Raw genomic sequence first — 27,417 nt, 5'->3', positions numbered from 1 at the left:
AATCTCTAAATTAAAAAAATTATCTTTTGGTGTTTCTCAAACATTTACACATAATGTTATACCCAAATGGCAGACAATTGATTTTTCTGGTAAATAATTTACTGATGAAAGTTATAAATTTGATTCATTTATATTTTTATCTCTGCTGAAAATCTGCCACAATTGTTATTCAAGGTTTTGCTGGCATATTCATTAGTTAAACTTTAAAGTGCAGAAATGTTGAATATTTTTGTAATAATCTAACATAGTTTCTGCATAAAACACTAGAAATATTAAGTTGCTTGCAGCTCAAACTGGCCAGTGTAGGGAAAACATTACCTATCAAGTTTACCTTTATTTTTACCAGATAATGAAGTATGTTTAATAAAGATGAACTCTGCTTGTAAGTGCATGCTGCCAGATGAAATGCAGCCTTTCTGTAAACATATTTTCCTCAGGCCCTGGAGACTATGATTGACACCAGCTGTCTAATGGAACATATGTACTTTTCCTTTTTTTATTTGCCAGCTGCATGATAAAGTATTACATTAACTGCAACAAACATTTAAAGAAAGCCTTATACTTTTTAGGAACTTCTTCATGTTTTACGTTCTATTATGTTTAAATGAGAGATATTTCAGAAACAAAATTGCTGTTATGAATTTTCAATAGGTGTAGGCTAATGTATTCATGTTTGATAATTCTATGAACTTTAGAAAGCATTTCGTGGAGAAATTACAACAGACTACTTAGATTTTTCAATTGTTTTACCTTAGGCTTGAAAGGCAGTAATGGGAGGTATAATCACTAATTGTTGCAGAGTAAAATTTCCTGGATTACATATGGATTGGTGGAATTTCTACATGATTATTCACCTCCAGATTTTCTGTGCAACACAAATTGCTGGAAGTGCTGTCTGATAACGGGGCATCTGGAACCTCGCTAAACATTGATAGCAAGAAACATTAGTTTTGGGATACCGCATGGAAATAATGGGTTATCATTTGATGGCACTGGGCCTCTACGCACTGGAGTTTAGAAGGATGAGGGGGTCCTCATTGAAACTTGCCGAATAGTGAAAGACCTGGATAGAGCGGATATGGAGAGGATGTTTCCACTATTGGGAGTCTAGGACCAGAGGTCATAGCCTCCGAATTAAAGGAAGCTCCTTTAAGAAGCGATGAGGAGGAATTTATTTCATCAGAGGGTGGTGAATCTGTGGAATTAATGGCCACAAACGGCTGTGGAGGCAGTCAGTGGATATTTTTAAGGCAGAGACAGAGAGATTCTTGATTAGTTCGGGAGTCGGAGGTTGTGGGGAGAAGAAAGATAGATCAACCATGATTGAATGATGTGGACTTGATGGGCCGAATGTGCTAATTCTGCTCCAATCACATGAGCTTATGAACAAGATCTTTGGTCCACCAAGTCCACACCGATCATTGATCACCCATTCATACTAGTTCTATGTTATGCCATTTTCACATCTGCTCCTTACACTCCAGGGGCAATTTACAGAGGGTAATTAACCTACAAACATGCACGTCTCTGCGATATGGGTGGAAACCCACAAGTCACAGCGACAACATGCAAACTCCACACGGACAAGACCCGAGGTCAGGATCCAACCTGGGTCTCTGGCGCTGTGAGGCAGCAACTCTACCAGCTGCAAAACTGTGCTGCCCTTAAACCCATGAAATTGAAGGAGAGCGAAATAGGACAGGGAATGAAGTAGTGGGCATTAAACGCTAAGTAGTTGAAAGTGAGGAAAGAGAACAGACTGAGAGAAGTATAGATGGAAACAATAAACAAAAGATAAGATTTTAAAAATCTAACATTTTAGAGAGCTGTAAGAGTTGTTGGTAACTGCTGGCTTGACGCTTCACAGTTAACATGCTAGGAGCATAAATCCTAGTGTTGAAATGATCCTTATGTTATTAAGTCTAACTTTCATGCCTTTGTGTAGCATTTGTCATTTGTTTTATCACTATAAATACAGTAATTTCTTTAATCACATAAATTGCTGTTCTCAAAAGCCTAACATTAAATTGGAAGCGCAAATTATTCTGCATGTTCTGCAGATTTGACAAAACTCTTTTAATGTACAAATGTTTGTGTCATTTGCACATTAATAACCTTGTACCTATTAAGCTTGCCATTATTTTCCCAGCAAATTGTGGGTCAATATGTTGGTATGTTGAATGTGAATTTCTAAGTCATTAAAGCAGCTGAATGGAGCATAAATTACAGTTCCTATTGTTGATAGATTTTACATAGTATGTGCTGAGAAAAGAGGGGAAATTAATTGCAGTAATACTGAAACTTTAACTTTAAAGTTATTTTAATGATTTTATTGTAAAATTTGATTTTTTTTTTAAACTATTGCAACTTTAAGATCTAGTTTCACTTTCGCAGGGAAAGTCTGACATTAAAAATCACTTTCATTCTTGCATCAAATTTAAATTATAATTTTTAAACATTGGCAGTTTTTCAATCTTTATTCCAAATATTGTATCACAAAGATGGTAGAATATTTTAATGTACCATCAATGTAGATGGTGGTAAAGTTTCATTTATTTTTTTCCAGGCCCCAGGTATGACAGTTACATTAGGTTTGCTGGGGCAGCAATATCAGTGTGCAGAGTCTTTCCCTGTAGGCTGTGGACCGAGGAGCCTTTTCGTTTAGTTTTGTGACCCAACTCACAGAACTACCTAAATTTTTAACATATTATGTAAAAATATTATATAAATCATACCTGAAACTCATCAAGGACAAAACCTGCACATTTTTAAAAATATGAGAAAAACCTCAAATTTTCTGAGTAGTAATTGCCCAATCAATGCATGTTTGATATTGAGGTCAGACGCAAATTGGCCAATCCCGCTCCTGCCAGGAGGTGAGCCTTGGGCCGCTGGTGTGGTGAGCGTCTGGCCGGACCTCTGGTGAGTGCAGCGAAGGGTCCGTCGGGCTGTCGGCCAGCCGGCCGGTGTTGCAGCAAGCGAGCAGGCGGTCTGATGGAGCCGGCGCTATCTGGGTGCTGAAGGCGGCTCAGGCAGTGCTTTCCCCCTGCATCGCCACCACCAGAAGGGCATGCTGGCCGAGGTGAACGCGCTGCGGGGCCACACATACAGAGCCCGCAGCCGGTCCCAAAGCGGCTCCAGCTCCAGCCATGGGCAGCTCTGGGAGGGGGGCGAATTAGGGCTAGGCATTTTCCTGCCGTAGCCTTCCCCCAGCCTGGCACTGCCACAATCCCACTATGACCATGATCCCCACTCTGCACACTGGCACTCAGTGGGGTTCAGTAAACGGGGAACCCAGAAGACCTGCCCCGACCTATTAATGAGGCTGGTTCAAGAGGACCTCTGTGGCACTCATTCAAAAAAAACCTCACAATTATATTAATTATATTATTTTTATATATGATTACAATCATATATATATATATATGTATATATGTGTGTGTGTGTGCATTATATACACACACACACACATATATATATATATATATACATACACACACACACATACACACACATATACACACAGACACACACACACACACACACACACACATACATATATAAAGACACACACACACATATATAAAATATATTATTATTATTATATATATATGGTATAATAATATATCATTTAAATAGACTGCAACACGGAAATAGGCTCCCCATGGTGTAATATGGGCATTGCACACTAGATGGCGCTTACTTTTCCGATCTCATTTTATAATTAATGTGCAACTTTTGGCACTGGCGAGTTATGACTTGTGTCAATCCCTTGTGTCAACATTCCCTGTATTTGTACCCATACAGCCATGATGATATTCTGTCTTCTATCTGAGTTGGTTTGTCCTTGATCCAAATTATGGAATCGTAGAATGGTTGTAGAGAACATTTGGCTCATCATGTCCATGCCATGTCACCACCCAAGCATCTCACTACTTCCATTTGTTCACTAGTAATATATCTGTATATATTCATCCCAAAAATGAATAGGCTAACATATAAGGACCGTTTGATGGCACTGGGCCTATATTCGCTGGAGTTTAGAAGAATGAGGGGGGATTTCATTGAAACTTACAGAGTAAAGCAAGGCTTGGATGTGGAGAGGATGTTTCCACTAGTGGGATAATCTAGTACTATAGATCATAGCCTCAGAATTAAAGGACGTTATTTTGGGAAGGAGATGAGGAGGGATTTATTTAGTCAGAGGGTGGTGAATCTACGGAATTCTTTGCCACAGAAGACTGTGGAAACAAAGTCAGTCGATATATTTATGGCTGAGATAGATAGATTCTTGATTAGTACAGGTTTCAGAGGTTATGGGGAGAAGGTAGGAGAATGGGGTTAGGAGGGAAAGATAGATCAGCCATGAGTGAATGGCAAAGTAGACTTGATGGGCCGAGTTGCCTAATTCTACTCCAATCACATGATCTGTAGCCGTGTAAATTTTCCTTCACAATCTTTTTATCCAATGCTCTACTGAAATCCACAGTGGATCCCTTCCGCTGCTTTATTTTCCACTGCTGTGATGCTAACACCAATCTTTGGGAAGCCTCGCTATTCTTCCTCTGATCCATAAAACACCCATTCATTATGATGTTGCCTGCTATGTGGCCAAATTCAAATTCTTCAACAACCATTCTGCAATTGTAAGCTCTTTTATGTGATTTTTTCCCTCCTTTACTGAGTAAAACTGAAACCAAGAAAAGAACATTACATTAACTTAAATTAAAAAAAAAAAAAATTAAGGAACCAGAATAGTATTAAATAATGAAGATATTTAACAGTGGATTTATGATATTTGTAATTAATAGTTATTCTGTGTATGCTACTGACTATTCCAAAGCCAATTTCAGTGCACCAGATGACTAGTCATGATTCCATATTCCAGCATCGACAGCCTTTTGTGTCTCCAATTATCACACATTACCTCCACGCAATTGCGGACTGGCAGAAAGACAGACTTCCACACAACAATGTACCTTTTCAATCAGTTCTAACCACTTCCTCACCTAGATTTGCTTTCAAACTGTACGGTAATGTTTGATTAAACCCAGCTGCTTTTATGAAGAAATAGATCATGAATCTTCAGTGTGCCTGAAATTTGGTTGTATGTATTTACAATGACAATAACGTGTATTTTTATTATTATTATGAACGGGCAAAGCCATGCGCATCTGGTAGCTTGGTGGGCAGGGCTTGCAACCAATGGAGAAAACTGTTGCCTGCTAACTGTGATTTAGTTCTGCTGTATTAATAACTGCTATATCTCTATCCTAATGATCCTCAAAGAACCTTGATGAACTAATGTATTTCAGTTTGATCGCTCACCCTCAGTTTCACATCTTTGCCTCTCTGTGTGATGTACTAATTCATTGCTGACTCTGCAGTCTTCATGGTAGCTGCATGGAAGGAAGCTGGCAATTGTGCCCATCCCTTTCCCCATCTTATCCCACCTTGTTTCAAAAACGGTATTATGTTTAGAGGCAAATTGCATGTTGAGCTCTGTATTATCATTCATTAACACTGTGTGGGTAAAGTGGCATCTCAAGTTTGTATGTATTTTCTTTAAAGCTGTTGGACCATGTTCAATAAATGTTGGCTGACTTATTTGCTTTTGATAAGAGTGACATTTCAATGCCAATTAAACCGCTAAAGAAAATATTTTTTTTACAAATATTGTTTGTGGATTTAATGGTTGTTATGTTTGTGGGATTGCATGTGGGATTGATAAATGTTATAGGCTTGTGCGCTGTGTACCTTTTGTCTCAGCTTGCTTTAGATCTTTCTTTGTCTAATCTTCTTCTTATGGTCTCTGGCTCCCTCTGCAGGATCCCTTAGATCCCACACGCACTGTTATTGTTATTCGCTCTTTGGTGGTTGGTGGGGTTGCTGAATGTGATGGCAGAGTGCTACCCGGGGATCGGCTCGTCTTTGTTAATGACCAAAATCTAGAGAATACCTCTTTGGCGGAAGCTGTTCAGGCTTTGAAAGACACTCCGTATGGCAAGGTCCGCCTTGGCATCTGCAAACCAATGGTGGTAAGCACCAATAATGTTCATGAAATGTAAATTTTTGATAATGTCAAGGTTATTAGGAAGAGATCTCAGCCTCCAGGAAACTATGTGTAAAAAAAGTAACATTACATTTATTTATTTTACTGTGGAATTCTCCCTTTTGTTTCTTAACATAAATGCAAAGAAAATATACAAGAAGTAAACTTTTTTTTGCATTAGGTCACAGCTTTTTAACAAGTATAATCAATCTAATCTAGACTGGCATAGCTGATCATTTCAGTCTCAGATAATCTAAAAATAGTTACATAGCTTCCTCATCTTTAAGAAATTTAAGTGGTATATGTTTGAGCACAAAAGTTAGAAAATGAGCAAATTCATTTTACTGAGGCTCATCATTTCTTGAAATTGTTTTTCTTGTAATTGGGTATAATGTGGTTATATTTACTTAAATGTATTAGAATGGTTTGTTGGCTTTAAAGTGTTTCTGTGTTTATGTATGTTTACCTCGAAAAATGTAATATAGTGTTAGTTGATAAATTAACAATTGTGCATGTGACATAAAGGCATAAGAAGAAATTCTGTCAGGAGTGTAACATGGAGATAAATTTGGTTTGTATTCTCTCATCTCTTAAGTAAGATGCCGTAGCATAGCAGTTTTTTAAAGTGATTTTGCTAAGCAACATAGACATTTACTTGAGCTAAAAACAAGCGACTGGAGAAACTCAGCAGATCATACAGTATCTGTGGAGGGAAATGGACGGACAACAGAAGAAGGGTCCCAACCTGAAATTATGAATATCCTTTTTCCTCCGCAGATCCTGCCTGACCTGCCGAGCTTCTCCAGGCAATTAATTTTTATGCAAGATTTCAGCACCTGCAATCTCTTGTGTTTCCATGGGCATTTATTTACCTTTCTGTTATTAAATGGCTATTTAATATTAGATGCTTTTGTTGCTGTCTTCAGATTTAGCTATGTCCACCATCAAGGGAAATAACCAACTATTTATAGTGACTATCTTATTAAACTATTTGTACAGGAATATAATTGTTTCTGAAAGTCAGCTATATTCTGGTATGTGTTTTGTGGAAAAGAATAAAGAACGAGGATAACATATGATCTAAGATGAGACGCAAGGGCAGAAAAATATGTAGGGTTTCACATTCAGTAATATTTGGAAGAGGCAGCGCAAGTTAATAAGGCCTTTATTAAAGAAGCCTGTGCCATTGGCTTAATGTGAAGCCAAAACATTTAACGCCTTTATCAATCACTGTCCAATTCTAAACATTACAATTTTTGGGGAGAGAGAGGATGCACAGGAGAATGATAGAGATGAGGGACAAAACTGAATTCTCTTTATCAAGAAATTTCTGAGAGGAACTGGAGGAAAGTGAGAAACTGTTGGCTCTGGCAGAATGATTGGTAACCAGGAGATAAACTGCAGATGATTAGCAAAAGAACCAGAAAGCAGATGAGCTTTTCTTTTTTATATATCAATTCATTTGGTTTAGAATGAACTGCCTGGAAGGATGATGGATAGATACAATGCGCTGGAGCAACTCAGCAGATCAGGCAGCATCTCAGACTCGATGTGAATAATAATAATAATAATAATCTTTATTGTCATTGTACAAGACAACAAAATTTTGTTGGAGCAGTCCTCCAGCTGCACAGGAATATGAGTATAAAAATACGTTTAAAAAATAACTATTAAAAAATTAGACTATAAACATATAGGAGTATGGGCGGGTGTGTGAGAGAGAGGGGGGGAATCAGTGTGGGAGGGGGATAGAGTTCAGTAGTGTCACAGCTCTATGGTAGAAGCTGTTTTTTAGTCTTGTCGTGCGGGCGCTCAGTGTCCTGTATCGTCTTCCTGAGGGCAGTGGGATGAAGAGGCAGTGTCCAGGGTGTGTGCTGTCTCTGATGATGCCCTTGACCCTCCGGATGCAGCGGGTCCGGTAGATGTCCTCCAGTCTGGAGAGCTGGGTGCCAGTGATCCTCTCAGCAGTCTTAATGATGCGTTGGAGAGCTTTCCTGTTCTCTGCGGTGCAGCCAGAGTACCATACTGTGATGCAGTATGTGAGAACTGACTCGATGGCTGACCTATAGAAGCTCACCAGCAGCTGTTGTGGGAGACGTGCCCGCTTCAAGCACCTCAGGAAGTGAAGCCTTTGAAGTCCTTTCTTGGCCGTCGCCGTGATGTTGACGGTCCAGGTCAGGTCGTGGCTGATGTTGACCCCGATGTTCTGCACAGCCTCCACTGTCTCGCCGTTAATGGTGATGGGCTGATGGATGAAGGTCTTCGGTCTCCTCCTGAAGTCCAGGATCATCTCATTTGTTTTTGCTGCGTTGAGGATCAGGTTGTTCTCACGGCTCCAGCTCACCAGGTTCTCTACCTCTGTCCTGTAGGCGGCCTCGTTGTTACTCGTGATCCTGCCTACCACGATGGTGTCATCTGCAAACTTTAATATGGTGTTGGCCTCGTGGGTGGGTTTGCAGTCGAGAGTGTAGAGGGAGAAGAGGAAGGGGCTCAACACACAGCCCTGTGGTGCACCGATGTTCAGGGTGATGCTGGAGGAGACCTGCCTCCCCATGCGCACAGTCTGTGGTCGGCCGGTGAGAAAGTCCAGGACCCAGCTGCTCAGGTGTGTGTTGAGGCCCAGGTGGTCCAGCTTGGTGACTAGTTTATGGGGGGGGATGGTGTTAAAGGCGGAGCTATAATCTATGAATAGCATCCGCACATAACTGTCCCGCTGGTCAAGGTGTGTCAGGGTGAAGTGGAGGGCCAGTGACATTGCGTCCTCCGTCGACCTGTTTGCCCTATAGGCAAATTGGTGGTGGTCTAAGGAGGGGGGGATGCTGTTCTTCAAGTGTCCCAGTACCAGACGTTCGAAGCACTTCATCACCACCGGTGTCAGCGCCACTGGCCGATAGTCGTTGAGGGACCTGATGGCTGATTGTTTTGGCACAGGGATAATTGTGGCTGTCTTGAGGCATGTTGGGACGGAGGCCTGCAGCAGGGAGGTATTAAACAGGTCCGTGAGCACCGCAGTCAGCTCCCCTGCGCAGTGCTTCAGAACCCGCCCTGGCACTCCGTCAGGTCCGGTGGCCTTGTTGGGGTTGATGTGCTGCAGGGTCCGTCTCACGTCGTGGGGGCTCAGAGTCAGCACTGGTGGTGAGGGTCCCTGTCGTGGGGGCTCAGAGTCAGCACCAGTGGTGAGGGTCCCTGTTGTGGGGGCTCAGAGTCAGCACCGGTGGTGAGGGAGGGTCCCTGCTGTGCCCGTATGTTGCCACTGCTGTCGGCGCAATCAAACCTGGCAAAAAAACAGTTCAGGTCGTCAGGGAGGGATGAGCTTTGTGCGTGTGTGGAGCTGTTGTAGCCGGTGATGGTTCTGATGCCCTGCCACACGCGTCGAGAGTCTGAGCTGTTAAAATGCTCCTCGATACGCTTCGTGGAGCAGTGCTTTGCTTCCCCGATGCCCTTCCTCAAACTGGACCTTGCTGTTGTGTAGGCCTCTGCATCGCCTGAGTGGAAAGCTGCATCCCTGGCCTTCAGCAGACCAGTTACAGCGCCATTCATCCATGGCTTATGGTTGGGGAGTGTCCCGACCTGAAACATCACCTCTGTCCTTTTTCTCTAAAGATGCCACCTGACCCTGTCTTTAAGGCAGAGATAGATTCTTGATTAGTACAAGTGTCAGAGGTTAAGGGGAGAAGTCAGAAGAATGGGGTTTGGAGAGAGAGATAGATCAGCCACGATTGAATGGCGGAGTAGACTTGATGTGCTGAATGGCCTAATTATATTCCTATTCCTTATGACATGACCCGCTGAGTTACTCCTGCACTTTGTGTCTCTTTGGTATAAACCAGCATCTTCAGTTCTATATTTTTTAATTTGGCAGGATTATGGAATAGTTTTGATTATTTTTAAGTGGTAATTCCACATATCATTGCAAAGGAAAAAATATTTCACGGCTGGGGAGGGGAGAGGGGGAAGCCTGATGGCTGAAGAGTTTGGCACATTGTGTAGCTTACTTCAAGAGTGAGCACACAGACATGATGGGCCAAATTATTTCCTTCCATGCTGTAAGGTGGTAAGATTTATTCTTTCTCCCCAGACTATTCGTTTTCATATCTAAGCATCATGCAGAGATAGATGCAGTATTGCTGTATAGAATCTTCTACCATTTCTCAGGATCCATGGACAATAAAGTAGTTTAGTATCTTGTCTAATGCTTAGACCACTGATTTCTTGATTGTAATGACTTGAAGCATGATTGCCATATTAAATCAACACGTGTCATAAGATGAACAGCACCAAAATCATCACTTTAAATAAGAAAGCTTATTGAGGCATAATAATAACATGTCATCAGCTGCTACATGAATATGAAAATATTGGCTATCTACCTGAAACCACATTGTTGACCACATCTAAATGATAAGTTCAAACCTTAATAGAGAGAACCACATAATCTTACACATTTTATTTGGATATATTAGTGCTTTCATTCAATTTGTTAATATCTTAAAGCATTGATGGGATTTGTGGAAATGATTGAAGGGTTTAAAAAAAAGGAAGCATCATTAAAATCATCTGGTGAAGATAGGATAGGAAGCGCTGTTTAATTTGCAAAAATTGCATTTTTTCCTTTCAGACCGAAGCAAATGAAAATCACATTTCAGACTTCACCCGCTCAAATTCTACTAGAGAAAATATCCAGCATGATTCAGACATGTTGAATTTAGCTTATTCCACAAACCTGCCTGTGCCCCATGTAAGTACCTTTGCATTAGGAGTTAAAAATTAATATTGAAGTATTTCTATATGGATATTTATGATGTGTGTATGAAATGGACAATCTAGAGGACTGGACTAATTATCTGGAGATATTACGTGCTATCCAATCAAACAAAATATTATACATGATTACAATCAAGCAGTGCACAGTGTACAGATAAAGGATACAACATTTAGTGCAAGGTAAAGTCTGATTAAAGATAGTTCAAAATCTCCAATGAGGTAGATGGAAAGTCAGGACCACACTCCAGCTGGAAAGAGGGTGGTTTGCCAGATAGAAACTGGTCCTGAATCTAAAGGTCATATTCATGGAAATATCTAATTATTTAAAGCCCATTCAACATTGTTCTGGTTAAAAAACTGTTTTCAGTTTGAATTTTTAAAGTGCTGCACAAAATATTTTTTTCTTTGTTTTAATTCCGAGGGATAAAGATCTCTCACATTTTAAGTAACTAAAACTAACTATACATTTCTTGCTATGTTCAATAGGAATTTGACGATGTTTCATTTTCTCAAGAAGAACTAGTTGATGAACCTGAGGTGGATTTAAAGTTCTTGAATTTACACCCCAGTAAGGTTGACAAAGCAGCTGATTTTTTGTCATCTGAGACATTAACAAGAAATCAATGGACCCAGAGTAATGAACAGCAGGAAATGTTGGTGGATGATGAGAACAAGGTGATTCCTGTAATAGGTGAAATGGTTAATCGGCAGCAGGGTATAAAGGATAAATTGGAATATTATGAACCTTCGGACCTAACTACAACTAATGATCAATTTCGTAATACTCCACCTTTATTTCAATATAATGCAAATGAGGTAAGAATAATTTAAATGATGTGTTCTTACAGGGTTAGCTTCTCTAAATTTACAGATCCTCAGACTGAGGATAATATTAAAATCAAATCAACAGTGTTATACTATCACCAAGAATGAATGTTGTTAGAACATTAGTATTAATTAATGAAGCATATGTGATTTAGAGGTCTGCATAATTATTGTAAATCTATCACTTTTTCTGGTTTGGAAACACTTCTACTTGCTAAAATGACCCGTGCTGTGAATAAGAATGAAGTGACTATCATGAATGACACTTCAAATGTATTTATTCTTTACTTTGAAATTATTCAGATCCAAGTATTGAGATCAGAGTTGCATATGGTAATTTACTTGTGATGTGCCTTAATATATTTTGCCTTCATTCAGAATGAAGAAACGTTTAATGGAAGTTCACTAACTTCGTCTACAAATGGGTCAACCAATGTCCAAGAGATGGTGCCAGAAGATTTTGAGAGAACTGTCACCATAATGAGAAATGGGCATGATCTAGGTATGACCAGTTTTAAATAATACATTGAATTGTGTAAGCTTGCTACCATATCCTCTCATTCAATCATGATATTATTTTCTGAAACCCCGCCCCAAAGATTTTCAACAGAACGCTATATTTGCCGCTTTAAAAACTGCAATAATATTTCAAATAATATTAATGTCGAAAATGGATCTATTTTTGTCTGTTTTATGAGCAATTTGGTAATGCTCTTTATCATCTCTTGCATTATTTCAAACAGAACACCTCACCATCTTATTGTGCATCTACATGAGCCTTGTATTGAAAGCTTCTTAATTATCATACTCACATGTGAAACAGGATAGCTTTCCAGACCCTCTCTCGGCTAACCTCCTCAACAGATTCCCTGCAGCTTTTGCCAGACTGTAGCCAGTTAGTGCCTGCTTTTTCTCCATGTGTAATGCATCCTTTACTCTGCTTAACACTTGCAATAACAGTCCCATAAGGGTGCTGAGAGGTGTCACAGCAAAAATACATTGTGGGCCTTATTATTATCTTCGACATAAATCAACCAAGTTCTTCTTGCACCTCTTGCGTTGACTTTCCTTTGGGGGTGGGTAACATCCTATTCTGAGAACTTACAAAGTCAAAACCGAAACTCTGACCAAAACACTTTTATGAAAATGCAACTGCATAGATGGTATCAAGGTGTCTATCTGTGATCAAATCATAGGGAGTGTGGTGATCACTACAAACCATTCAAGGTAATGCTTGCAGAGTACATTTTGCACTTACTCTGTGGTGGGGTGTAGGTTCAGGAAGCACTTTACCCAAGAACTACGAGCTGGCCATCTTATTTATGGACCTGGAATTGAATTTGAGACCCTTTCTAATTTCTTTTCCTTGCAATCTTTAACTAAATGAAGATGAAGTGCATTGCATTTTCTTTACATCATCGTACATTTGGAGATAACTCCTGTAGCGGGTGTTAGAGATGAAATGAGCTGTACTGCAATGTTGATGAAGCCAAAATTGTTTTGAATTAGTGTGTGTATGCATGGTAGACTAAGTGTCATTATGAAATAGTGGCATGCCATCCAAACCTCACCAGACATATCTAGCGAAATCATGGAGCAGTGGTAAAAATTGTGTTTTACTCCTGCAAACTCTTGTCACCCACTTGGAATGACATTCCAAATGCAATGAGTGTAACTATCTGTATCTTTCTCTGCTCATGTCTCTGCTCTCGTTCTCTCTTCCTCCAGATGAAACAAGGATAGAGTTTCCCTGATCATCACCTTTCACCCCATTATCCTCCATATCCAACACATTATTCCCTGACATTTCCGCCACCTTCAACATTATCACACACATCTTCCCATCCCCAGCCCTTTCTGCCTTCTGCAGAAACTTCTGCAGCACCTACTTGACTACTCATCTCTTCCCACGCAATCACCCACACAGCAGGTAATTTCCCCTTCTCTGAAATATTTCCAATGTAGTAAGAATGCAGGGCACCCCCTTGCAGACAGTACAAAGAAACTGAATTACCTGTATGTTAAAGTCTTACTTCTAAAGTTTTAAAATAATTATCTAACCTAACCTTCTACAAATTTTCATTCAAAGATGCGAATTACTTAATTAGAAGAACATCACCAAAATATAATCAGTAAATCATGTGAATTTATGAAGGATGTAAAATTAGAAAAATGACCGTAGTTTCATTTAACCGATTTAACCATATAACAATTACAGCACGGAAACAGGCCATCTCGGCCCTACAAGTCCGTGCCGAACAACTTTTTTCCCTTAGTCCCACCTGCCTGCACTCATACCATAACCCTCCATTCTCTTCTCATCCATATGCCTATCCAATTTATTTTTAAATGATACCAACGAACCTGCCGCCACCACTTCCACTGGAAGCTCATTCCACACCGCTACCACTCTCTAGTAAAGAAGTTCCCCCTCATGTTACCCCTAAACTTCTGTCCCTTAATTCTGAAGTCATGTCCTCTTGTTTGAATCTTCCCTATTCTCAAAGGAAAAGCTTGTCCACATCAACTCTGTCTATCCCTCTCATCATTTTAAAGACCTCTATCAAGTCCCCCCCTTAACCTTCTGTGCTCCAGAGAATAAAGACCTAACTTATTCAACCTTTCTCAGTAACTTAGTTGTTGAAACCCAGGCAACATTCTAGTAAATCTCCTCTGTACTCTCTCTATTTTGTTGACATCCTTCCTATAATTGGGTGACCAAAATTGTACACCATACTCCAGATTTGGTCTCACCAATGCCTTGTATAATTTTAACATTACATCCCAGCTTCTATACTCAATGCTCTGATTTATAAAGGCTAGCATACCAAAAGCTTTCTTTACCACCCTATCTATATGAGATTCCACCTTCAAGGAACTTTGCACGGTTATTCCCAGATCCCTCTGTTCAACTGTATTCTTCAATTCCCTACCATTTACCATGTACGTCCTATTTTGATTTGTCCTGCCAAGGTGTAGCACCTCACATTTATCAGCATTAAACTCCATCTGCCATCTTTCAGCCCATTTTTCCAAATGGCCTAAATCACTCTGTAGACTTTGGAAATCCTCTTCATTATCCACAACACCCCCTATCTTGGTATCATCTGCATACTTACTAATCCAATTTACCACACCTTCATCCAGATCATTGATGTACATGACAAACAACAAAGGACCCAACACAGATCCCTGAGGCACCCCACTAGTCACCTGCCTCCAACCCGACAAACAGCCCATCCATCATTACCCTCTGTCTTCTCCCATTCAGCCACTGTTGAATCCATCTTGCTATTCCTGCATTTATACCCAACAGTTTAACCTTCTCTGGAAATTTTTCAGGACCCTTCCTTGTGAGATGGAACATGATTTTGCAAAATTGGTCACACAAGTCTCCTTTCCCATATAGAGATAAAAAAACACAACCATTATCATTTTCTAGCCTAATATCTGTAAGATGCTGTACGGCAATGATTTTCATTTATTTCGTAGTATTTCCTTTATTGCATTTAAATTTATTTTCCATAAATTGGTTTGATATTTTTGCTAGTCCCTTGCATGGAATATGCAGCCGTAGTATCTTTTTCCCCGTGAAATTTATCACCTTCTTCCTCACTTAACTTTAATTTCTCCATGAACAATATCTAACTATATAGTAACAAAGTCCTGAAAGGTAAAGGAATAAATCTTAGTACGATGTTCTGTCCAAAGTTCAGAAGGTGCATTGATGCGCATCAACAAATCATTGACAAATGATTTTCCACAAGTTTTCCTGTCCCTTATCCTTATCAAGAACCTTCTTTCAGGAATGCCTCTCCAGTTTCCCCCTCGTCATGGTCACTTCTGCCATTTTATGCTAAAGTGGAGATATGTTTGCTCAAATTGAATGAGCAAGAACAAAAAGTAAAGTTAGTCAGATGTTGGTTGCAAGCAATCTGTTTGATACTTGTTACCATGCACTAATTACAATAGCAAAGAGGGATAATAAATATAAAACCATTTAAAATAAAAATGAATTAAGTTTTCCTAAACGCTCTCCCGGTTTCACATCCACTGCCCAGAAATTTATATTTTTCCTGCCCAGCAACTCAATGAAGAGAAACTGTCTGACCCTGATGTACATAGATTGATGTAATGGCTCTTAAAAATCCATTTCTTGCAGAAGGGGCTCCATATTCAGGTGCAGCCGAAATTTCCTGTCCTAATTTTGATATGAATATATGTAACCTATATATATATTTTTTATCCAGTTGTTCTTATAGAAATCATAGAGCTTGGATTTCTTCATTGTTATTATTTAAATTCTGACACTGACCTACTTATTTGAAAAAGGAAAAGATGCTGTTAAAAATATGCTGATTAGATAATCTGACCTCCTGTCTACTAATTTTTCATTTATAAGTGCAGTATTATCCTTTACCACCATGTAATTGTCCTTGCACCAAAACACATCTAGTGCTTGCAGAAATACTAATGTTTTTAGCTTCTGGCCATATATAATATTAAGTCATGGTCATGGAGTCGTACAGCACAAAAACAGGCCTGTCAAACCAATTCATCCATGCCAACCAAGATGCCCTATTTAGGCTAGTCCCATTTGCCCGTATTTGGGTCATATCCAGGGACGGAAATCGCTATCAAAACATAGGCGGGGGGGGGGGGGGGGGGCACACGATTTCTTGGCGCGCGCACACACACACACACACACGTATCATCGGGAGCTGACCTGGTCGGTGACCGACTCTGAACTTCAACAACAGCAGCTTCGTCCGCCCCGAATCGTGGGGCTTGAATCGACCCATTTGCGGGGCCTTTCATCGCCCGGTACGGCTTAAAATCGGCCAGCGGGAGCAAAGAGGGAGCCTCAATCGTCTCGACACAGCAGTTTGATTTTAAGCTGCGCCGGGCGATGAAAGGCCCCGCGAACAGGCCGATTCAGCCCTTAGAAAGCGTCTGATACCCGCTTGGATCTTTCAAAAGCTGCAATGTGGTAAATAACACAAACAAATAAAACTGAAGCAAATAAAGGCAAACAGAAGAACCAACCTTGAAAGGGAGAGAAGGAGAGAGAGAGAGAGAGAGAGAGAGAGAGAGATGGGAAAAACATACTAAATGAGTGAGGGACTTATGTGCAAGCCAGCCAGGAAACCCGTTCGACCGGATTCCTTAATGACCTGACTCGTTTAAATCCGATACCCGTTTAAATCTTTTCCATCCACCAATACATCCAATTCGTTCAAATGGTAATTGTACCCACATCAGACAGCTTTGGAAGATCAAAACACAATTGGTGACACATCGTGTTAATACGGTGTTAATAGAGACATTTAACAAGCGCTTAACAGTGACACCCCACTGTCTCGTGGAAAGCGGAGATTTTAATAGGTTTTCTTCACCGAATTTCAAAATCCGAATTACAAAACATGGGGGGGATTGTCCCCCACCTCTCAAATCATGGAGGGTCCGTGTGTCCCTCCCCACCCCCACAGGATTTCCGTCCATGGTCATATCCCTCAAAACCCATCTTGTCTAAATGTCTGGTTACACAAAAAAGCTGGAGAAACTCAGCGGGTGCAGCAGCATCTATGGAGCGAAGGAAATAGGCAACGTTTCGGGCCGAAACCCTTCTTCAGTCTAAATGTCTTCTCTGCAGTCTTTCAAGATTAATGGCATTTTTCCTATTGCAAGGTGACCAAAACTGCACACAATACTCCAAGTGTGGTCTCAGGAAATTCTTGTACATCTGTAGCATGACGTCTCAACTTAGTTGTAGAGTCATACAACACGGAAATGGACCTTTCAGCCCACCAAGATGCCCCATCTAAACTGGTCTCATTTGGCCTATATTCCTCTAAACCTCTCCTATCCATGTACCTGGCCAAGTGCCTTTTAAATCCTGTCTCAACTTCTATACTCAATTCCTTAACTGATGATGGCCAGCATGTTAAAATCCACCTTCATCATCATATCTACCGGTGATGCCATTATCAGGGAATTACATACTTCCAGATCCCTGTGCTCTACCGCACTCCCCAGGGCTGTACCATTCACTGTGAAGGTTCTACCCTCGTATGACTTCCCAAAGTGCAACACCGCACATATCTGAATTGAACTGAATTAGCCATTCCTAGACCCACTTGGTCAGCGAATCAAAATTCAAACGAGTCATATGCAATCGGAAGCAGCCTCTTCAGCCCACAAGTCCACAGCGACTATCTAGCATCCGATGTTTCCGTTAATCCCACATGTAATCCATTTTACTTTCTCCTTACGTCCCCTTACTCAGCACCATTGTACCACTTATTGAAACCCAGGGGGCAATTTACAATTGTCCTTTTTCAGATTTGTGGTGTGATAGAAAACTGGAGCATCCAGTGGAAACCCATCACACCACAGGGTTGTCTGAACATTGACAACCTGAAGATTTGGGCAGTGGCTACACGAGCTGCAAAATTACTTTTATTGGATAGTTGCATAAATATCTTGTTCAATCATTATTGTAGATTATGTTTTGTAATTAAACATTCCTACTATATTTTTATTATTGTTTTGCTTGGACTAGGATTGAGCATAAAAAGTGATAACAGAGGACCTGGGGCGATCATCAAAAGCGTTGAAAGTGAAGGTGCTGCTGGAAGAAACGGACAACTCCAAAAGGGAGATTATATTGTTGCATTGAACGTGGAGCCCACAACTGGTCTAAATTCAACTCAGAAGCAATTATTTTTTGCCAAGCAAGCCACAAATGAGGAACTTATGTGAGTATTTCTCATTCTATATTGTGCAACTTTCTCCTGTTTCAACTTGTTAATGCATTTTTGATTGAATATTTGGTTTGAATAGTTTCACAACAATTTGATCTTACATTTTATTTATTAACCTCAGCCATTTGGCCAACATCAAGTGTGCAAAATAAATACATTTTATTTTTGTGATTTATATAATTCCTAGTCTTCTCTTGCATATAGAACGTTTTGTTTGTTTAGCTTGTCTCCTCCCTCACTTATCCTCCCTATAACCTATGACATACTCAGCAAAATCCTTTTCGGTTTAGTATCAATTTATGTTGGAATACATCTTATTGACATCTTACTTTGTGCTGTTTTTTCAAATTAAACAAGATTAAAAGAGGATGTTTGGGGTTATGAGGAGAAGGCAAGAGAATGGGATTAGGAGAGAGAGAGAGATCAGCCATAATTGAATGGTGGAGTAGACCTGATGGGCCAAATGGCCTAATTTGTTGGTCCTGAAGTTATCAATTTAATAGTGCTTGGTTGCACGCAAGTATGTTTATATAAACACATGTTAAGAACCTTTGTGGATGAAAATAATTATTTAGTGGAAATGTAAACCTCTACGTCATTAATGGTGATGGGATGTGATAGTAATTTATAGTTTTGTGTTTGTGAATTACCAAGAAAAAATAATCCAATTTTTCCTGACATCTTTCTACTTTCTTACCATAAACACTAGCTTTAGTCAGTGATTATAATTTGCAACACACTCTCACTGTTTGACTTTCACAAATGATTGCTGCTCATTTATGAGATTATGTTATGTCTGCAGTGATTTGATTATTGAGATCATCATAGCCAAAGATAATACAGTCCATGTGCATATCTTCCCATTTGGTTCGTAATCAAGGGAAAATAAAATATTTACTTCTCCATGATTTATGGATGCTGCAGATATACCAACTCCATCTCGGATTAACTATATTGAGCATCGATTATGAAAACTTAATGCTTTATAAGAATCATCTATTTTGAAACTCTGTGTCTGAGCTATTTATTTCGTGCAATTTGTGGAAATCAGTATCTTACAACTGATCATGGCATAATATTTATTTTGCTTGAATAAAATTAATTTAAAATGCCATACTCTTTGTTGGTTGTGGGGGTCTAGGATTACTTATATACCAGCAAAAGATGTGGATCGCTATAAGAGAAGTTTAGCTTCAAAGCAAACAAAATCTAGCAATGCTGTAGAATTGGCAGCAGAATCCAGGATGAAAGATACTGCAAGGTAGTAACATTATTATAATTGTTATATTACTAGTCAACATAATTTTTAATATTTTTGGTTGGTTTTATTTCTAATGTATAATCATTGCCAGCAGTTTTCCTCTGGAAATAGATCTTCTGATAATTTTAGCTTTTTTAGCTTGTCAGAAAAAAAAAATGTACCTGTCCAAATGTCTTTTAAATGTTGTTGTTGTACCTACCGCAATTGCTTCTGGCAGCTCGTTCCATATTCCCACCTCCCTCTGTGTGGAAAAAGTTCCCCCTCAGGTGCAAATTAAATATTTCCCCTTTTGCCTTAAGTCCTTGTTCTCTTGTTCTTGATTCCCCTATCCAGGGAGAAAGACTGTGCATTTGCCTTATCTATGCCATATCTATATCATAATTTTATACACTTCTATAAGAACACCCCTCAATCACCTGCGCTGCAGTCAAGAATGCTCTAGCCTGACCAACTTCTTGTTGTAATTCAGGCCCTTGAGTTTACTTCAGTTTAGCGATACAGCGTGGAAACAGGCCCTTCGGCCCACCAAGTCCGTGCCGACCAGCGATCCCCATATATTACCACTATGCTACAGACACTAGGGACAATTTTTACATTTACAAAGCCAATTTACCTACAAACCTACAAACCTGTACGTCTTTGGAGTGTGGGAGGAAACCGAAGATCTTTGAGAAAGCCCACGCGGTCACGGGGAGAATATACAAACTCTGTACAGACAGCACCCGTAGTCAGGATCGAATCTGACTACGGTAGTCAGGATCGAATCCGGGTCTCCGGCACTGCAAGCGCTGTAACGCAGCAACTCTACTGTGAAGCCACCATGACGCCCTACATTTTAAGGCTTTTTGAATGCAGGGAAGATTTACAAGGATGATGCAAGAACTCTTATGGCATCATCCTTGTTAATCTTCCTTGCATTCTTACCCACATAATGGAAAGTTTCTATAACAGTGACCAAAACTGCAAACAGTACTTCAAGTGTGGCTTTGCATTTGTCTTGTTCCCAACTTCTATACTCAATTCCCTGACTGATGAAGGCTAACGTGCTGTGTAACTATCGCATTATAACAACAAAGCGTTATGATATGGAGTTCCAAAGCATTTTCAGTGACCAAACAAATATTTTATGGGATTTATTATAGAATTTAACTACTACCTACTGTAATTTTTGTTATTTTTATGAGCAGTTTTATCAATTAATAAGATGTGCCAGAATTTTAAAGCATAAACTGTTGACCATTAAGCATCCATTTTATCCTTATCAGCCCATTTTATTCTCTTCATATTCCCATAAACTCCCCATCAGATTCGATCACTCACCTATATTTTAACGTGGCCAATTACCCTAACAACGCACACGTCTTTCGGAGGTGGGAGGAAGAATTAGAGGATGTTTTTTTAGGAAGGAGATGAAGAGAAACTTCTTGAGACAGAGGATGATGAATCTGTGGAATTTCTTGCCACAGAAGGCTGTGGAGGCCAAGTCAGTGGATATTTTTAAGGCAGAGATAGATTTTTGATGAGTACAGGTGTCAGAGGTTGTGGGGAGAAGGCAGGAGAATGGGGTTCGGAGGGAGAGATAGATCTGCCATGATTGAATGGAGGAGTAGACTTGAGCCAAATGGCCGAATTCTACTCCTAGCACTTATGACCTTAAACCAGAGAACCCAGCAGAAATCCACACAGTCACAATGAAAATTGTAAGCTCCACATGCTTGAACCTGGGTTGCTGTATATCACCCAGTATTTCTACTGTCTGTGGCACAGTGCTGTGCTGCACTGTTAAAGTCTTGTTCACAATGTTCACAATGTCCACAAGTCAAAGGTAATTGTTCATTAGAAACTACCACAATACAGTAGGATTAAAATGGAAAAAAACTACTGCAACATTTTTTATGAATTGACAACATTTGAAAAAAGGTGAATTTATATTCTGGCCAATTTTGATAAATCTTCACCTAAAACATAAAAAACGTCAAATTTTTAAATGCTGATGAGACTCCATTGAATTACCACTGGTTCATGATCAACGGTAAATATGCACTTGCTTTTTAACATTTTAAGTGGGACATGAATTGCATTATCTGTATCATAACATTAAAAGAGTTTAATAAAATATATGATTACTGCATTTATTGGAGTTTTTTACCTTGGCAACAGATTTTTCTTTAAGTTGAACTGGAAAGTTAGAAAATTACAAAGGTAGAAAACAAAATATATTAGATATAATATAAAAAGAGCTATTTGATTTAATTATGGCCTTATTTTTTTTTTATCATAAGTGAATTGCCTGAAAGAGAAGAAGGTGAAGGGGAAGAAACACCAATATTGAGTCACTGGGAGGCACCACGGAGGTACAAGAGCATGTTTGACGATTGCTTTCTGCATAAAGTCCAATCTTGACCACTTTCAATATATTATCTTTACATAGCTACATGATTCAAGAAATAAACTCAACATATTATTTTTTTTAATGTCTTTATCAACCAAGATATGACTAGAATGTAAATGAAGCTCCTAATGATAAATACCAAGCAATATTAGGATATTTTTTAAGATTTAGGATTGGAATGTAATGAGCTTGTGAATAACTCATCAAGCCTTAAATGCATATCCTGATATGTACATGTACGTATATTAAAACAATTAATTATACTTAAACCTCTATACCATTCCATCTTATTCCAATTCATTGCATTTCTACCAGTAAGACCATTAGCACATCTCTGAAAAGAAGCAATGACCCAACCTTTTGAAATATACTGAAGAGGATCTTTAACTTATAAATATGGATGAGAAATATGAGCTACATTGAGGCTCTTGTTTTTCTTATTGATAAAGAGATTTTGCAATATTGTGGTGGAATGAGATCAGATTAAAGGAATTTCATCAAATGAAATTTAGTTTTGTAACTTTGATATACTATCTTGATAGCTACCTCTGTTTCCTTCAGATGCACCAAGACACTGGTGCCTCTTGTGCATCTTGTGAAAGTGGATCTCTAGTGTCACTTCCACATGTTTCTACAGTTGATTGATAAATTGTCACTTGATTACAACTTTTCAATAGATGCAGAGATTTTTATTGCATTTAATTATGCCCAGATTAATCTGAATCTATTTCAATGCATAATTTGAAAAAGCACCCAATAATCAACATTACTGTCATCTTTGTCATTTTTAAGATGCATTACCTTCCTATATTTATCGAAACATAGAAAATAGGTGCAGGAGTAGGCCATTCGACCCTTTGAGTCAGCATCGCATTTCAATATGTTCATGACTGATCATCATAAATCAGTACCCCGTTCCCGCTTTCTTCCCATATCCCTTGATTCAGTTATCCCTGAGCTATATCTAACTCTCTTATTAAAAATATCCAGTGAATTGGCCTCCACTGCCTTCTGTGGCAGAGAATTCCACAGATTCGCAACTCTCTGGGGGAAAACGATTTTCCTCATCTCAGTCCGAAATGGCCTACCCCTTATTCTTAAACTGTGACCCCCTAGTTCTGGATTCCCCCAACATCAGGAAAACATTTCCTGCATCTATCCTGTCCAATCCCTTAAGAATTTTATATGTTTCTATAAGATCCACTCTTATCCTTCTAAATTCCAGCGAGTATAAGCCCAGTCGATCCATTCATCAGTATGATGTACCGATAGAAAATACATTTCTAGAGTTAAGTGTTGTAGTGTTATGTGAAACTACCTTTCTTTATGATATTAATATTCCTTTCAGCACAACAGCTTCACAAAGAATGACTGCTTTGATAGGTTGAAATTGGAAAACATAAGTTTTAATATTGGCGAATATCAATTGAACATAGGATTTAATTTTGACTTGTTATAAACAATCTTTTAGCCTTATATACATTGACAAATATTTTGCTGAGAGCATTAATTATTTGATGGATATGAATTTGGCAAAAAAGAAAGCAACGTAGGAATACATTTTATTTTCCTAATCTAATTTACATCCTTATTTTCCTTCTAGAGTTGAACTTTGGCGAGTACCAGGTGAATCGCTTGGCATCAGTATTGTAGGTGGGAACACAGTAATAAAAAGGCTAAAAAATGGTGAAGAATTAAGAGGAATTTTTATTAAACATGTCTTGGAGGAGAGTCCAGCCGGAAGATCCAATGCTTTGAAGACAGGAGACAAAATTATTGAGGTAAATTATTTTGTGAGATATTATATTATATCAATCAATCTGTTCGTTCTTAATGAGATATAGTAACGTCTGCCATAGTTGATGATTGTGAATGACTGTTCCACTGAAGATTTTCTTTAAGGTGCTCAGAGCAGCAAAGTGAAACATGCAATTAAAGCATTCAGTCAAACCAGTATGATGTACTGATATAGAACTATTTGTACTGCCATTTAAACATTAAGCTAAAGTTAAAATGTGCCATGGCATTCAGGGCATTTTATAATTTAAGGGTGTTCCCTTAATGATTTTGGAGTGATTTTGGGGGGGGGGGGGGATCCTCAGTAAATCACTTTTTTTCATTGAATCTTGTTTTGATAATTCTGTAAATACAATATTTATTTGACTTAAACAGGTAGGTTTTTGTGAGGAGGGGAAATTTGTCATACTGATAAATTACATTTTAAAATGGACTTACTTTGTTCATAAAGTCTTCACTTCCCATTATTCCAAAGTTCCGTTATTCTTAAACTATGCTCCCTAACTCCAGAATCCCCCATTGTATAACTGTAATCCAGCCCTATACATCTTAAACACAAGAAAATTCTCCTTCATATAATTTTGCACGTTTCAATAATTGTTATCGTTTCAATTATTTTAATAATTTCAATAATTCATTAAAATTTGCATTGCTTTTCCCTTTGTGTACTAAAGGGGATGACCTCAAATTGTTCTACAATACATTCCATCTGCCGTGATCGTGCACACTCAGTTAACTTGTCCACATCCCCCTGACGATACTTTACCTCCATTCGATTTGCAACTCACCTAGCTTAGTATTGTCAGACCAACCATTGAATACCTGGAAGATTAGCATTTGAACCCCTGTGCCAAATTATTGATATAGATAGTGTGTAGCTGGGGCCTGAACATAAATCTACCAGGATTTTTCAGTAGTCACATCCTGCCTATGTAAAAAGCGAAACCAAATTCTAATTTCATGTTATGTTTTATCCCCAATCTATGTACTCTATCCTTATTTGACTAACTTTCTGGTGGGTTTTATGAACCACCGTAGAAACATAGAAACATAGAAAATAGGTGCAGGAGTAGGCCATTCGGCCCTTCAAGCCAGCACCGCCGTTCAATATGATCATGGCTGATCATCCAAAATCAGTACCCCGTTCCGGCTTTTCCCCCCATATCCCTTGATTCCCTTAGTCCTAAAAGCTAAATCTAACTCTCTCTTGAAACCTTCCAAAAAATCCAAACATACCACATCCTCTAGTTCATCCTTATCTAATTTATTTATCATATCACAAAGAACTCCAATAAGCTCATCAAACATGATATTTCTTTCCTAAACCTATTTTAATTCTTGCAAGGTGTCCTGGAAAGAAGACATTCTTCATGATAGATTTCAGCATTTTCCCAATAATTGACTGTCTTTGCTATATCGCATTTTTAATTTCCCCCATCTCATCTTCTCATATGCACAATTTGTCCATACCAATAAAGATATCCATCTAACCTAGTCCTATTTGCCCAGGCCTAGTCCATATCCCTCTAAACCTTTCCTAAACATGTATTTGTTAAAATGTTTTCTAGAATATTATTATTGTACCTGCCCCAACTGTTTTATCTGGCGGCTCGTTCCATATATCCACCACTCTGTGTAAAAAGAAATGTCCGTCAGGTTCATATTAAGTTCTCACCTTAAATCTTTGACCTCTAGTTCTTGATTCCCTTACCAATAAAAAAGACTCTTTGCACTCGCCCTATCTATCCCCTCAAGATTTTATATACATCTATCCAATCTCCCCCTAAAGCTTAAGCTCTGAGACTTGGCAACATTCTCAGAAATCTTCTCTCAGTCTTTCCAGTTTAATGTCATTCCTATTACAAGGTGACCATAACTGGATGTAATACTGCATGGGTGGCCTCTCTGACATATTTTATAACTGTAACATAATGTCCCAACTTCTATAATAATTTCCGTGACTGATGAAGGCCAGTGTGCCAAAGCCTTCTTCACTATCCTATCTACCTTCAATGCCACTTCCAGGAAACCATCTTGCACTGGTTTAAATATCCCAAAACGTGTACCGACACTAACCTGAATTAAACTTAATTTGCCATTTCTCAGCCCACTTGCCTAGCTGATCAAGCTCCTGCTATAATTCTTCATAACCATCTCACTACCTATAGTATGGGGTCAAGGAAAGAGCGTTCACGTCACGGCCCTGTTTGCACCAATCTTTCCACCACCGCGCACAAGAAGCACAAAAAGCGACAAGCCAAACACCATTGTATGCAGATGCCGAGAAGTGTGTTCAGCTCTGGCTGAACAACTTCTAATCTTGTGTGTGGACTTAAAAAGAAGATCTATGGTATCATCTATTTTGGTGTCATCTGTAAACATACTAATCGTACAGTATCAGATTTAGCTCAGGCAATTAGCAAGTAGATACATTTGTGGACCATTAAAAGGTAAAGGGAAGGTACTTCATACGAACAGCCTTAGACCACAGGGAATTGCAGAGAGTTGTAAATGTAGCCCAGTCCATCACACACCAACCTCTCCACAATCAACTGCATGCACACTTCACACAGCCACAGGAAAGCAGCCAACATAATCAAAGACGTTTTTTATCCCGGTCATTCCCTCTCCTTTCCGGCAGAAGTTACAAAAGCCTGAAAACATGTACCACCAGATTCAGGAATAGCTTCTGTTGTTAGACTTGTCAATGGTCCTCCCACAAGCTAGGATGTAGTCCTGATCTTCCAACCTACCTCATTGCGAACCTTGGACTTTTTCCTTGTAACTGTCATATTATAACGCTGTAACATTATATTCTACACTCTGGTATTTTTCTCTTTGCACTACTTGGTGTACTTGATTATGGCTTGATTGTACTCATGTACAGTAGGATTTGACTGGAAAGCCTGCAAACAAAATGTTTTCCTGTTTCTTGGTATACATGACAATAATATACCAGTACAAATCTGTTTAGAGAAAAAAATAAAGATCATTCTTCCCCCAGTCTCCAATCACTACCATTCCATCACCCCCCTTCCTGGAGGAATAGTCATGCTGTGCTTCAACATAACATTCATTAAGGAAGATAATTCTAATCTTAACTGAATGTAATTGTATTTTACAGGTTTCTGGCATTGACCTGCAAAATGCCACACATGATGAGGCAGTGGATGCCATAAAAAACGTTGGAAATCCAATAATTTTTGTGGTTCAAAGTTTATTGCCTACTCCACGAGTGAGTAAAACCTAGAAAAAGTTTAAGATTACAGCACAATCTTTACTGACAGCTTCTACCACCATGTAGATTTATTTGATTGTCTTTAGTGATTAGAGTGTGCCTCCTCATTACTGCAGTTTAAATAATGAAAGTTCATTCTATGGAATTCACAAACAAACCCATATCTCACCCTTTGGCTTTTCATTTCTCTCCATTCCTTAATGATACCCTTGGTCTCCTTTTCACCTCGAGGTTTTGTCACTTACTCCACCCATCTATCAATCAAAATCAACCTCGCTGAATCCACCTAACACTTGTTGGGCTTTGTCCTGCCTCGCCTCACTT

The 27,417-nt window shown here is 39.1% G+C and overlaps 1 protein-coding gene and 1 long non-coding RNA gene across 7 annotated transcripts in view; one reads left to right on the top strand and one right to left on the bottom strand.

The window, feature by feature from the left end:
* Positions 1-27,417, top strand: part of patj (PATJ crumbs cell polarity complex component) — a 215,784-nt gene that overhangs the window by 67,865 nt on the left and 120,502 nt on the right. For 3 of the 6 annotated variants that reach the window (XM_055641829.1, XM_055641830.1, XM_055641831.1), the window contains exons 19-27: positions 5,829-6,038; positions 10,671-10,790; positions 11,303-11,632; positions 12,020-12,143; positions 18,204-18,399; positions 19,547-19,666; positions 21,949-22,020; positions 23,662-23,839; positions 26,980-27,090. In XM_055641829.1, the coding sequence (XP_055497804.1) occupies positions 5,829-6,038; positions 10,671-10,790; positions 11,303-11,632; positions 12,020-12,143; positions 18,204-18,399; positions 19,547-19,666; positions 21,949-22,020; positions 23,662-23,839; positions 26,980-27,090 (1,461 nt within the window). The remainder of the gene's footprint in view (positions 1-5,828; positions 6,039-10,670; positions 10,791-11,302; positions 11,633-12,019; positions 12,144-18,203; positions 18,400-19,546; positions 19,667-21,948; positions 22,021-23,661; positions 23,840-26,979; positions 27,091-27,417) is intronic. The other 3 variants (XM_055641833.1, XM_055641832.1, XM_055641834.1) reach the window with 3 other exon arrangements.
* LOC129700969 (uncharacterized) overlaps positions 1-27,417 on the bottom strand; it is a 65,955-nt gene that overhangs the window by 16,814 nt on the left and 21,724 nt on the right. The gene's annotated exons all lie outside the window — the stretch shown is intronic.

Source organism: Leucoraja erinacea, chromosome 10, assembly GCF_028641065.1.
Source record: "Leucoraja erinacea ecotype New England chromosome 10, Leri_hhj_1, whole genome shotgun sequence".
Taxonomy (NCBI): Eukaryota; Metazoa; Chordata; class Chondrichthyes; order Rajiformes; family Rajidae; genus Leucoraja; species Leucoraja erinaceus.
This window is presented reverse-complemented; position numbering and strand designations above follow the sequence as displayed.